Source organism: Rhinolophus sinicus, chromosome 15 (assembly GCF_057876585.1).
Source record: "Rhinolophus sinicus isolate RSI-liver-muscle chromosome 15, RSI-T2T, whole genome shotgun sequence".
In the NCBI taxonomy this organism is placed as follows: domain Eukaryota; kingdom Metazoa; phylum Chordata; class Mammalia; order Chiroptera; family Rhinolophidae; genus Rhinolophus; species Rhinolophus sinicus.
The window spans coordinates 20,226,804-20,241,854 of record NC_142515.1 but is presented as its reverse complement, the minus strand read 5'-3'; the positions used below and the strand labels follow the sequence as shown (position 1 = coordinate 20,241,854).

The 15,051-nt window shown below is 40.8% G+C and overlaps 1 protein-coding gene across 1 annotated transcript in view; it reads left to right on the top strand.

Moving 5' to 3' along the window:
* SORCS3 (sortilin related VPS10 domain containing receptor 3) overlaps nucleotides 1–15,051 on the top strand; it is a 539,923-nt gene that overhangs the window by 436,721 nt on the left and 88,151 nt on the right. Inside the window, exons 9-11 of the mRNA XM_019725085.3 lie at nucleotides 2,252–2,431; nucleotides 11,266–11,412; nucleotides 13,130–13,232. Coding sequence (XP_019580644.3) covers nucleotides 2,252–2,431; nucleotides 11,266–11,412; nucleotides 13,130–13,232 — 430 coding nt within the window. The remainder of the gene's footprint in view (nucleotides 1–2,251; nucleotides 2,432–11,265; nucleotides 11,413–13,129; nucleotides 13,233–15,051) is intronic.

Sequence of the window (15,051 nt, the reverse complement as noted above, 5' to 3'; positions counted from 1 at the left end):
TTTACATTAGTTTAGTCTAAAATAACTTAGCTCATTCATTTTTATGACCAAAACATCTGGGAAAAGCCAGGCATTTTTATTACATTTTTAAGAGTAAGTGAATTTAATCCGTGTTTCCTGCAGCTGCTGTTTCCCCTCCTACTGGGTTCTTAGGCTTTAATTCCATACCAGCACAAGATATCATCACATGGTTTTTAAGAGTAAGCCTTATTTCCATTTTTGAGCAGCTCAGCAAGAACCTGTAATTCTACAAGGTGTGTAAGTGAGGTCTTCGTCAAGGTTAGTCAAGGTGACCTTGAGAGTTCAAGGCCAGAGGCTGAGATGTGACAGACTCCCACTGCAAGGATCCAGAACTTGCGTACAAACAATGTAATAGTTAGACATTTGCGCATTATTTTATATACTTGAAACTAAAAAACAAACAAACAAACAAAACAAAAAAACAAAACCGAAACACAGAGCTTGCTTTCTCACTTTCCCTGCCTCCCAGTTGTCCCAATCAAATGGGCTCACTGCTTTCGAAATCATCTTGGAGGATCTCTCCATGGTCCTGATACTATAGGCATTGCTGCCTCCTTTTATTGTTGTAACCATTTCTGGGAAAGGTTGACCCAATAAGGTAGAGGCTAGATTTCGTCTGATTATCTACTTACTGTCCACTCCAATTGCCTGTGCTCGTATCACCAGTGCTTCCCACCACCCTGACAAGGGTGCCTCTCCTGCTTTCTCGGGATGCTATTACTTTTTGGCACCTACACCTGTATAGTTATGCATTTTTTAACTACTCCCATTTTTTTTCAAATGTATCCTTGCTTGTTCACATTGCTTCCTGAGCTTGTAAGTTCCTTAAATAAAAACCTGAGTTTGTGATGATAATCTTTGTGCAGTGTCTAGCTACATATGCAAACTGGCTTTGATAAGCTGTTCTGAATTCTGAACGATTAGATTTGACTTTTTAAGTGATCCACTCCAGGAATACGGACTAAAGTGATATCAGGGACCAGGAAGTTAACAGCAACATGTAAGTGACAGATAATAAGAACATTTGAATACATAGGACTGAGGCTCCAATGAGTGCTGACTCCGCCTAAAAGACGACATTTTTAGGTGTTGCATAGAGGCTGTGGTCAAACCAAACACTTTTGATTCATATTTATTGCATGGGTCATTGGTTTGCATCTTCCAATCTAGTGGCTATATATTCAAGTGGTTAGAAACTAATAGTTAGGCTAGAGTCATAACATTAAGGTTCAAAATGTGATTCTGCCACTTACTAGCTGTGTAATAACATTAAGGTTCAAAATGTGATTCTGCCACTTACTAGCTGTGTAATCAGAAACAGGTTGGTAAAGCTCAATTGCCTTAGAGTTTACTCCTCAATCAAATGGGATTAATCACACTACCTCCATTATAGAATTATTTGGATTTTTAATTGAAATAATACATTTAGATAAATTAGAGCAGTGCCCAAATGTTAGCTTTTTTTACTTGTAGCCCAGCCTCTTCACTATTTTGGTAAGAAAGTTGAAGCTCAAGGAGACTGACACATTCCACATCATACAGCCTATTTATAGAAGCACTTTTATGACCCAGCAAACTAAATTCCAAGTTGAGTATCTTTTCCTCCATCTCAGTGATTTTGAAATATTATTTTATTAGTAGAAGAACCCCTCCCTCACCTTTTACTCCTTAAATATTACACAAAACTCCAGTATAAAACAGATTCAAGTGGTTCTGCTCTGGTTGAAACAGGGTTGGAAGGCTAGAGCCCTAACCCCTGGCAATGCCTCCATGCCACCCATCTTGCAGTCTTCGCGACACCGTTGATTCCAAAGAAAAGTGTGAAACCCGTTACAATAAAAGTTTGAAAGTATAAATGAAGATCTAAAGAAGAGATAGGCCCTGCTTTCTTGGCATGTGTGAGTTTCTTCTTGCAAGGCTGTATGTCTCTGTTAGCACTAACACTAACTTTCAGATATAAAAATAAAAAATGAAAGTGGATGAATCCCTCAAAGCCATGGAAAATGATGCCCACCAAAGCCCCTTACACCCATCTTGCTGTCACTTAGCAAGGAGCAGAAATCATGAAACTCATAATTTATAGCCTTGGTCTGACACAAAATTGTTTAACATTGCCTATAAATCAAGCTTTTTCTCCACCATTTCATAAGTCATGGTAATTCCTGTGGGTCCCGATGGGCAGGGAGGAATGGAGATCTGCTGCCTTTATAGGCCTTCCATCTTCTTATAGGACATGCACATTATCAGCACCGATGAGAACCAAGTGTTCGCAGCCGTCCAAGAATGGAACCAGAACGACACCTACAACCTCTACATCTCAGACACACGTGGGATCTACTTCACCCTGGCCATGGAGAATATTAAGAGCAGCCGAGGTCTAATGGGAAACATCATTATTGAATTGTATGAGGTATGTAGCTAAGATTACCCCACCCCTGGATCTGCCTCTCTTTTTCATGAGCTTTAATAATATAAACACAAGCATTGGAGTCAGATAGTCCTGGGTTCAGATCTCAGCTGTACCCCTCTGCAGTCATGTGACTTTGGGTAAGGGACTTAATTTCTCTGTGCCTCAATTCCTTCACCTGGAAAATGAGGGTAAAATAGTTATCGAATGAGATTATAGTGAGAGTGAGAGAGAATGTTTGTTTGTAAAACATCTAATGTGATGGTTGACTCAGTAAGCCTTCAATAAATGGTAGCTAAAGTCAAGTTCTTGTGTATATGAGCATAATTACAAGCCAGAAATGAAGGTATTTGGCCCAGGTGATCTCTTAAATACAGTGTTCAATTCTATGCTCCTTCTTATGGACTCTGGGTGGAGGAAGTAGTGTTATGTATGTCTTAAATTATTTGGAAAATCATGTTTATAAACAACTTCTATAGGAAAAGAAAATCAAACATCAGTGATGGAAGTGAGGGTTTCCCTAAAATGCCACCAAATGTCAGCAAATCTGTGCATGAAGAAGGACTGGCCTTGACTTACATTTAGTTTTTTTTTTTTAAATTTGATCACCTTTATTGAGTTTACATACATAGAGAGGGTACCAAAAAAATGCATACACATTTTAAAAAAGGAAAAAACTGTATTAAAATTATAATAATATATACTGATAACAAAAGATGAACACAAGTCACATTTGGCATCGCAATTACAATCGGTGCTAAAGTGGTTACCATCAACATAATTTTAATACAGTTTTTTTCCTTTTTTAAAATGTGTATACATTCTTTTTTTTTTTTTTTTTTTTTCATCCTCTATGTATATATATGATCACCAGTTAAAAAATACTTTGTCTAGGAAAACAAGTGACTCTGTATAGGAACTGTTTCTGGGACCCTAATGATGTAGTACTTTTTTATACCTCTGACTGTGTATGACCTTGACCATCCAGGCTGCAGTAAAGGGACTTGACTGTCCACTCAGTTTGATGGATTGATTTGAGCAAAGAAAATGTGTCTCATTATCCAATATTCACTAGTGGCTGGTGGTCAGGCCCACACAGGCTGTGCTGGTTGAGGTCATTCACTCATGGAAGGAAAAGTTGTGTGTTGTAGGTGGTAGCCTCGGATGGCTTGGGTGAGCTGCTCCCTTGTGAGTTTTTCTCTTTGAGGAGTGAGAATGGTTTTCGATAGAGGGATCAGTGTATGGGTGTCTGCTTTACCGTTGTCTCTTCTGAGCCGTGCCTGTGAGAGTTCCAGCATCCCTATATTGGTACCTAAGTTGGCTGCTCAGTTACTGATCATGGTAGAAATACATAAGATTCCAGTTACTGTATTAGGTGGAAAGAGGATTCCACAGGGTGTGGGATGAATGGAAGTATGTTTTTAAAAAGAGAGAAGTGAATGGTATTGGTTATAAAACAAAATCAGTAGAAATATTCTGATTTCCTAAGGAGATAGTTGACAAATGCTGAAATAATTCTTTTAACAACAAAGTTTCTTTGGAGAATGGCCCAGATATCTTCCTAGAGTTAGGAAAACTGGTAAAGATGACTAAGGTGTATAAATGGCTCTGGGAAGCTTCCATTTCCATGTCTCTAATCATACCAGGAAGCAGAAATATACCTTTGTTATTGGGAAATAAGTCACATCTCATGGGAAGGTTTGGGCAAATTTCCCCAGGACCGAGGCCACTCCAACCAATTTCCTGTTTGCCCAACTGAGGCTATGGAGATAGGAGGATTATCCATGTTCCTGTGGCCGGAACCCAAGAGGAGAGGGTAAACATTGCTGCCAAGGACCTTTAAGTTGAGAAATATCTATCTTTGGCCCTATTGATAATGGTGGGTGAGTTTGTCACTGTGCTGTTTCTTTCCTAAGCAAGACTGAAACTCCTTGGCCATTTAGAACAGTGAGACACTCTGATCTGAAGTGGAGCATGAATCAAAATGAAGAATGTGCCCAGACCCATGCCATTTTTTTTCTTTTTGCTGAAGTCAGTCTTGCATTTTTGGTCTTACTAGGGGGGGAAATGCATGGTGTCGTTGCATTTATAGAGAAGCAAGGTGTGCCAGACAAGGCAACTTCCCTAAAACCAGCGCTGTTGAGATGGTTCTCCATTCAATTTTATTAAGGTTGACTGTGCCCCTACTTTGTATTCTCGCCCATAAGGAAGACAGGAGAGATGATGGCTCTTGCCCTTAGGGAACTTGCATCCTAGTTTGTTGGGCTTTGAGGGGTCAGTAAACAAATTCCTTTTTCTACTTGCCCAAGATAGGAACCAATTGATACAGAGACAGAAGGTGAGACAAACGGAGATCATACATCAGCTGTATTGCTTTAAAAGTTATGTAAGAGGAAGTGGGCTTGCTAATACTGCACTCCAGAGTTGTACCCATCCATCCAGTAACAGGCAGAAATCAAAAGATCTCCTGTGGAAGCTTCTATAGCATCATCGCATTTGGGTACAGAAGATGGGGTCTTTGCAGGCAGATCCCCAAAATATAATAGCAGATGTGGGGAATGAGTTGTACATGCCCAGTTATTTTTCTCAAGATTACCAATCATTAGCAATCCTTTTTCTCCGGGGACAAAGAAGTGAAGTAGTGGAAGCCATTCCACATATCAAGAATGGCGTGAGCCAGGAATTGGATGGATGGTATAGATTTGTAAGACTGTGAGTTATCCAGTCTAACTGCGTGGAATAGATACTTGTCAGGTATAAGAATGAGGGCTGCATACGTAGTTAGAGTTCAGATTCTAGAAGGCATTTAATAGCAAGGGAATAAGTTGGATCCTGACACTATCTAGACCATGAACGTATTGAAGGTTTTTAGAGGGCGATGCTGTTTTGTACCTGGAGATACAGTCTGTGATTTGGAGACAAAGCTCAATTTAATTGGTCTCTAGAGGTCATTAGACTTTCACCTTCTTCACTGGAGATTCTTGTAGGAACTGAGGTTGTGAACCATATGGAAGGTTAGCAAAGAGACTATAATTCTTCTGGACTCTGAGTGCCCTTGAGTAATGCATCTGGGAAAACCAGTAAGCTTTCACATTCAATTCAGCTAAATTAACACACTTTCACGGAGTGTATTTTGTTTGATGAAAGGAGGCTGGTGCATGAAACTCCCAATCTGTTGGAAAGATATAAGTGACTCTATTAGGAGTTAGTGATCACAGTCTAACTTTTAGTAAAGGTATTCCCCATTTTGTGGCATCACTAAAGTGGAAGGTTAATTCTAACTTGAGGAATTTGGGGAGACTTGTTGGTGAGTTGGCTTAAAGGATGAATCCTGGAGCTTGGGAGGAAGACATTGCTTGGAGGAGCCCCAGCACGAGAAGAGAACCAGAGTATGAAGAGTAGAAGTCCATGTTTTATAGAGTGTTGAGTGGCCTTGGGGAATAGTATAAATAAACATTGCAAAGATACTGGTAAATAACTTGACTGAAGAGCTGGGCATTTAATCAATGTGCTAGAATTTCTCTGTTTTTACCCTATATCTACATATGTAGTGAGTTATAATTCCATGCATGATGTAGTCTCCTATGCCAAATTTATGTGGACCTTTATAATAAAACAGGGCAATACACTTGTATTCCCTTGTCTGAAATGTCAGCAATGCCTGTAGGTAACGCAGATGTGAGGTGGCTCAGGCTGACTACGGTCACTTGAAGCTACTGGTGTATCAATCCATCTTCCACATGGACCTCACAAGACTTTTCTTGACAATGGAAAGGGGACAAAGAAAGTGAGAACTTATTTGAGAATTCACCTTGCAGGTCTTGGCACTGAGAGACTTTGGAGACCAATGGGGAGCAAACCTACTAAACTCCCTAAAACCTAAAAAGGCAGAGTCATTGTCCATTTCCTGGTCTGTTGGAAACATCTACTGCTGTGTAAAGTCTTTTGCTGGTTCTCTCTTTAATCCCTGCCTCAAAGTACAATATTGTCATGGATATAATTATATAATCAGAGGGGAAATAATTCTTGAAGGCCAAATAATAATGCATCTCGTCTTTGAGGTTTCAGAGCCCATTCTATCAAAACAAGTCTAGTGTTGACCGTGAATGTAGTCTGTTATGTGTGCTCACCGTTATTCTTAGGATGCTCTTTTCACGTAGAGCTCTATGGTGATTTCTTCACACCTTTAACTATAAACTTTATTTCTTCTTAGTTGCTTACCACTGGTAAATCAAGAAACAAATATTCTTTCCAACACCCTCAGTTTTATTATGGAAACATACTCTGAGCTGCCAGTCTGATGTATTTTTTTCAATACTTTCCTGGATATTAAGCATTCAACTTGTAACTTCTTATAATAACCACAGCAGCATACGAGGCAATGCCTTACACTGGCGTTATTGAATAAATGTATAATGTGAGCTACACATGCATTTTTAAATTTTCTACTACACACATTAAAAATATAAAATGAAACAGGTGAAATTAAGTGTAATGATATACTGTATTTAACCAAAATATCTAAAATATCATTTCAGTATATGTTTGATATGAAAAACTACTAATGCAATACTTTATGTTTTTTCCATACTAAGTCTACAAAATCCTGGGTGTATTTTACACCTTCCATACATCTCAATTTACATGCTGAATTTTCACCAGAAATACTTGATCAGTATTTACATTTCATAAAATGTACAGTAGATAAAGCCGATTCACATACCCAAGTTATTACAAAATATACTTAAAAGATTGCCAATAACTGAATTGGGTATCCGTGTTTAAATTGGTTAAAATTAAATGAAATTAAAAATCGGTCCCAGTGGCCACATTTCAAGTGCTCAGTAGCTATATGTGGCTAGTGGCTATGGTATTAGACTGCACAACCCTAAACGACTTACATACTTTTAAAAAATGTATCACAATATCTCTTTGAGGGAGGTGCTATTCCCCATTATGCCTAGGAGAGTATAGAGATGCAGACATTTTAGTAACATGGCTCAGATCATGCAGCTAGGAAATAATAACACTATACTTGAATGAACCCATGTCTGTTTGACTAAAAAGCCTAGGCACTTCCCACTATATTTGTTTCATATTATTTTTTTAAATTGAAATAGAGTTTATGTACAGTGAAATTCACCCTTTGTGGTATGCAGTTCTGTGAGTTATGATAGAGGCATACAATGAGTAACTACTACCACAGTTGAGATATAGAACAGTTCTATTACCCCAAAATATTCTATCTTACGGCCTTTTTGCAGTCAACTCTCCTCCCACCCAAAGTCACTGGCAAACACTGGTCTGCTTTCTCTCATTCTCTCTCCAGTTTTGCCTTTTCTAGAGTGTCATGTGAATGAATTATACAGTAGTTATTCTTTTGAGTCTGGCTTCTTTCACTTAGAATGATGTATTTGCGAGTCACCCAAGTTGCTGAGTATCCATAGAGGTTCCTTTTATTGCTGAGTAGCATTCCTTTTGGTGGATGTACCATTGTTTATTCATCCAGCAGCCGAAGGGCCTTTAAGTTGTTTTCAGTTGTGTGTGATTTTGAACAGAATTCCTATACATATTCACATGAACCTAAATTTTTATTTCTCATGGGTGAATACCTAGGAGTAAGACTGCTAGATTGAATGTAAGTATATGATTAGAAAAAGTTATCAAACTATTTTGAAAGTGGCAGTATCATTTTGCATCCCCACCAGAGATGCATGAGATGTTCCATTTGCTTCACGTCTTCACCAGCACTTGGTATTATCACGGGTGTGTGTGTGTGTGTGTATGTGTGTGTGTGTGTGTTTAGCCAGTCTGATAGGAGCCTAGTATGACCTAATTAATTGTGGGTTTAGTTTGAAATTCCTCATTGCTAATTATGCTGACCCCACTATACTTGGATGGATAAAATGCAGCTCTCTGAGCCATGCTCAGTGTTCTGATCTCTCTGCCCATCTTATCGATGTTTCCTTGCTTTTTTGTCCCCAGTGTTGCCTTCCACCCTGTTCTATCATGAACTTAGGTGACCTTTCTTTGGCCAGATGGACAGCTGCTTATAGACTCCACAGGGACATTTTTTCCAAACTGACCTTCACCAGTCCCTCACTACAGGTCCAACTCTAGGGACAGCCCAGAGCAGACGATGGTAATTGCTTTTCTCAGCAGATCCCTGGGTTTCTTGTCCTGAGGGCCCAGGAAGGTGAACAACAGATGACCGTGCCACCTGGACTCAGTGCTCTTCCAAGGGACCACTTACCAGTTTTTCTTTGCAATTCAAATTGGTTCCCAGAGGGAAAGTGGGCCATGCAGGCCTGGAACTTTGTACTACCCTCTCCTATTGGGACCATCACCAGCTGGAGCTCTTCTCCTTGGACTGCTGGGCCCAGCAGCAAGAGCCAGGCTTCTGATTTCAAACAACAGTGGGAGGAAGCATGTTTAAGGCAGATGCTGAGTACCTCCTTGGATGGAGAAGAGTTAAAATGTGTGTCTCATTATTCGATTCCTTTACATTGCATGTAGTGAGGGTAAGTTGTGTTTTATGATATATATGGACCTATGTGTGTACATGGACATGCATATATGGGTATGAGTCTACTAGCTGCAACATAATTGTATTTCATATTTGGGTTGCAGTAAAAGAGGCTGAAAGTTGTTGGCCTAAGTTACACAAAAGTAAAGTGACCTCCAAACCTGTTGTCCGTTTGTACAAGATATGGAGCCAAGAAGCAATTCAGTAATAATATAAGGGCTGTGACCAATCCAGATAGAAGGGGGGGAGTGTTCTGGTTCTTTCAGAAGTGAGTGAGATTGCTGTGGTCTTATGTGCGACTGCAGGAAAAGGCCTGCAGGGCTACAGATGGGTTCCCTAGAAGTCTCCTCTTCCTATATCTTTTCAGTCTCCATTCTCCTGATTTTGTTCTCTGAATATGTAGGACACACAGAAAATGCCCATCCGAGGGGTGGCGCTCTCCATGGGAAAATATGGTAGAGACCATTCCATCTGCCAGACATGCTCATCCAAAACACAAGAGGCAGCTGAATGGCTAGTAATTCATACTGTAATGCATCGTGCTAGGAGGCAGGGGTTGGGGTGACATGAGCTCCACAGGAGCAGATTCAGGAGTCTAAGTCTGACTCTATATTTTCTGGGAAGTGGATTGCAAGGCCCTAGTTACATGCTGGAGGGGGTTAGGGGAGAGAGTTCTTGGAATCATCATCTGGTGGTCCAAAGAAAAGGCACCAGCTCTGTAGCTAAAGAAAATACCAAAAGGCAGAAGGTTCCAAAGAAACACATATTCCAGTCTCTCTAAGAAATAATTGGCAATCAGGATTAAGAAAAACATCTTTGCAGTTGATTTTAAAGACAGGTGAGCTGAGGGTCTCATAGCCCCTGGATGAGCCTATAAGATGCCAGCCTTCCGGAGGTGGCACTAACTTTAAGTGGCTAGGGCAGGGAGGAGGGTACGTCTGGGGAAGGGTATAACTGACACCACTGCCCCTCCCCCTGTCTTGGCTTCTCTCCTTACCCACCCTCTGTTCAAGTTGGGAATTTAATCAATTGCATTGTTGGCCACTTGTCAAATTCCCCTAGTGGTGTCCTTCCCAGATAATTCTGTTCTCCTCCTGACACTCTTTGTCCATTTTGTTTGTTTGTTTGTTTTTATTTGGCTTGGCATTCTCTTTCAAGGCCAGTCAGGTTATTATTATTTTTTTTTAATTTTAAAAAGACTTCTTATTTCGTCAACTAAATTATGTCATTAAAAAAGTAAAAGAGCTCACTTCTGTGGAATTTTTTCCCATTGGTGTTTTCTCAGAATGGCAATAAACCTCAGTTAACCACGATCCTTAATGAATGGGGCATAAATACAATTAAAATTTTGAGATCTCTATTATCCAGAAAACCTGCCATTAAACCTCTTGTTATATCTATTTAGTCTATTTGAATTACCTTTCAGCTTTGGAACATGCTGGGATTGTGTGGGAAATTAAGGAAATCTTTCTTTGACATAGGATGCTGTCAATATTCTTATTGCCCAGAATGTAGAGATAGTAAGAATAAAAGTTTGAGTGAATCTGTACTTACTCCAGAACCTTCTAGATTATAAATCTCTTTTAACCCTCTAGCTTCTTGTTTTGTGGTGATGCTCTTCTCCTTTGAAAATATTAAGCGTTTGCAGATCCCAATAATTGGGAATTCTGGCAAGAGTGCTCTGTATTAGCTCATGTATCCACCGCCAGCCAACTGAGGGAAAAAAGGAAGGACAGGACTGATTCTGCCTGTTTCAAAGTGACCCTCGGCTGAAACCCAAAGATGATATGGGAGTTATCCATAGTCACACAGTGAGCTAGGGACACAGCCAGAGATAGATTCCAGGTCACCAAGCTGGGTCATCCGCCCAAAAAATATATCAACTTACACCATTAAGGATTATACCTTGATGCCTTGAAAACCTGTTTACAAACCCCTCCTGAGCAAAACCTGTGTTCTTTTGGAAGGGTAACTCCTTTAGTTGTTATCGACCCCTCCCACCTCAGAGGAAATGCTAATAGTTAATTAAGGATAAGGTCCTATGGAACAAAGTACAGAGACATGTAAAGTGGAAAAAGGCAGGTGGATAAGAGGCGAATGAGCCATCTGGGTTGGGGGGTGGAGGATGCAGGGAGGAACTTAAACTTCTCTCAGAGACCACATGTCATATGGCATTTCTCACCATGGTCCACCTCTTTTCTTTTGTACCCCGAACACCCTGTGGAAAATACTGGGACTTCTCCCAGCGCCTCTCCAAGAATATAGGTGTTTTGGTCCAACATGGTTCTCCATCTCTCACCCTTTTTCCTAGGTAGCAGGTATCAAAGGGATATTTCTGGCAAATAAGAAGGTGGATGACCAGGTGAAGACATACATCACTTACAACAAGGGCAGGGATTGGCGCCTGTTGCAAGCTCCAGACGTGGACCTGAGAGGAAGCCCCATCCACTGCCTGCTGGTCAGTCCCTCAGTCTCATGGGAAGTCCCCAGGGCAGGCTGGTTCCCTAAGGATGCTGTGTTAGGGGCATTGTTTCATCAGGGGCTCTTAGGAACTTGGCGGACACTGGGCTGAGATTTCCTACAATTTCCATGGTTGGATCAATGGATTCAGACTGCCATACCACTTAGATGGAAAGTTCAGTTGAATTCCACAGGCTTTTACCGAGAAAATACCATGTGCTCTAACTCCTAGTAAGATAAAGAAACACATAAGAGAAAGTGCCTGTGTTCCAGGGTCCCAGATGGAACTTAGTAGTGGCAACACACCTGCTAACCGAGGCTGATATGATACAATTTGATAAGTGTTTGATGGATGTCAAGGTAAGCAAAATTTGCCTTGGAAGCCCAGGAAGGGTCAGGCTGGTATAACCATATGAAATAGTTAATCCATCAGCATTCCCAGGGTTCCAGCTGTATGGAATATTGGGGTAGGCACGATGGAGGGCAAGATCTATAAGATGCCACAACTTCTGACATGGAGGGAAGACAGGTAATTATCAGTGACATTCACAACCTTCAGTGCCATCTTAGAGTGGACCCATGTGAGAAGTTCTTCTAAGGTCCCAGAAATGGTTATGTTTCTCCTTAGCAAAAAGTTGCTTTCTGCCACTTATTAACCACTTATTATATTCTCGACATTATTTTAAAAACTGGAGATAGAGTGGTAAATAGAGCAGACAGGGTCTTTCCCCTTTTGTAGTATCCAAACTCCATGGTTTTTGCTTAGGGTACTAGGAAGGTCAGAGACAAATGCCTGCCTCTGTCTAGGAACTGGTCACAGCATGATTCCCGCCCCCCCCCCCCCAAACCTTACCTTACCCATGGCTTCATCTCATTTTCTTAACCTAATTTTCCCCTTTTTCCAATTTCATCATTTTCATATTTTAAATATATATATATATATATATATATATATATATATATATATCCCTATAACTCCCTAATTCTTTTAAAGAATATCCAAATAGTATAAATAAGTAAATAAATAAAGAAGACAAACTTATAAGTTTTTGATAACAACTTCAATCATTTAAAAGTAAAATTAGTGAACACACAATGGGATTTATAGATGATGTAATATAGAATTTTACACCTGAAATCTATGTAATTTTACTAACAATTGTCACCCCAATAAATAAAAAAATAATAAAAAAATAAAAAAATTAAAGTAAAATTATAAACAGGAACAAAATGCATCAAATAGAAACAGAGACAATCTAGCTGAAGAAGAGGGCAGAGAGCTGGGAGACTGTTTCACTTAGCTTTCCCTTTTCAGCCCTCTCACTGGGCCCTTAGAGCTCTAAGAAGCACAGTGTGATGGTCAGGATCAGATATGGGAGAAGGTCAGTGTCATGCTGTCAGAAGGAATGTTCAGGAAGGCTTCATGAGGCTGACCATGAACTGGATCTTGATGGAGGCTGAGGGGAGGAAGAGGGGGGATGCCACACAGTTGCAGGGGGAGTAGGGACAGGTGCTCAGGGCAGTTTCTGATGTGAACATATCACTGATCTCAGGTGGTGATGACTCCTGCCCAAAGTTAAGGGTGTGTCTCGCATCCAATCCTTACTGTTTCTGAAAGCCTTAACATCTGGAAACCCCATCTCTGATGGGGTCGGGGGGGTGGGGTGTGTCAGGAGTTTACTGGAATGAAACTATTTTTTTCTCCTCCATTGTAGCCCTTCTGTTCCTTACACCTGCACTTACAGATCTCTGAAAATCCATATTCCTCGGGAAGAATCTCTAGCAAGGCAACAGCCCCAGGACTTGTGGTGGCTACAGGTAAGGAAGACATTCCCTGGGCTTCTTCTTTACCGAAGGCTGCTGGGATATGTTTATAACCACTTTGGACTCATTTGAGCAACAGATAAAAGTTATGGGCACTCTCCCCAGAAAAAAAGGCAGGGATCGTGCATCCCCATGGCCACTCTAACAACCCAGGAAAGGGGCTCCAGACACTTGGAAGTTCTAGCTTAGTGCCTCTTCCCACACAGGCACAGAGCACTCCCTGTGCTTAGCAAGAGGCCAGAGTTCCTCTGAAAGTAAACTGACTTGTCCGAAAAGTTGTTTGTAATAGGGAATTCTCACTTTAAGAACATGTGATATGTGAGTTTCCTAGGTCACCAAATATAAGTTGGGGTAGTTCTCTCTTTACCCAGAGGATTCATCCCAGAGCTCTTTTTAATCATGAGGGGTCTGGTGCCTGTAAAGGTTTGTTTATACATGATTAACCACTTGGCTGAGAGCCTGGGGGAAAGGGCCGAAAAACTACAGGTTGCATTGTTGGAACCACTGTCCACTGAACATCCATCAGGAATAAAGATGCCCATCAAATGAAACGGGAAGTCTCCCCTGCAGGTGCTCCAATGAGCTTGCATTTGATTTACAGGCACCTTTTCAGGAGTACATTGATGGCATAAAGCAAGGCAGCTTCTAATCTTAGCAGTTAGGGCTCTGCTGTTAGGCAGCTTTTTTCTCATGAAAGCAGATAAATTCACAGTGACTTTCTGAGATGGTACATTCTGTTTTTTCTCATCAACCTGGAGCTCTGGCCCAGCAGTTACTGCCCTCCTAGATGTGGCTCCCTTGGGCAAACCTCCAACTGTGCGAAGCTTAAATGCCACTAGTGTCCAACCACTCGGATCAGATTGACATCTAGTGTGGCCTTCCGGCATTTCAGGCAACAACTATGAACCACTTAGGGTGGGGGTCCCCCATGTTTACTACCGCTGTCTTCAGGGAGCCCAGGACAGTGAGGTAAGGGCAGGCTCTGTTGCTATTCTCATGACTTGGGGAGCTGTCCCCATAGTCTGTAATCTGTGTGCGTTGTACCTCCCAACTAGAGGACGGCTGCACTCTCTGCCTCCCTCAAGGTTGCCAGGAGTTCCTGGACTGGCGTGGAAGCAACACTGGAAAACAGTCATCAGTAATAAAAGTTAATGTTATTTACATGTGCACTATGTAGCCAAGCTTTGTTCTGTGTGGCTTCACCACTCTGAGCTTCAGTGTTTGCATTGGCAAAGTGGGAATAACTGTACTGACATAACAGAATGGAAGAATTAAATGAAGCAACGGATTTAAAGTGCTCAGAACAGGTTTTAGGACACATTGAATGTTCAATATATGTTAACCTGTTACCATCACTAATATGACAGAAGTTTAAAACCACTGTTTTTGCAACGGAAGACTAGGATTTCCTCATCTACTTCAGTAGAATCCATAAATGATGTGTACGCACTATGCACACACTGAATGAATGAATACACTCAGGAACCTGGTCATCCTGCTTTCCCAGCTGAGCTCTAACACTTACTAGCCTTGTGAATTCAGCTTAGTTCTTTTACCTCTGACCTTCATTTTTCTCATCTGTAAAACAGAGATGTTTTCTACCTTGTGACAATGTTTAACAATTAGAGATGGAAGAGTGTCTATAATACCCAACAGAGGCTCAGAGCGTAATGAGTGGTATTACTGGTAGATGTTATGACCTGTGACCAGCACGTGCCTCTAAATTAGTCTAATGTTAAGTAAGGCTTTATAAATGAACAAATGTGCAGCCATTAAAGATGAGTTTGTTTTTTGTTTTTTAAGCATATATTTC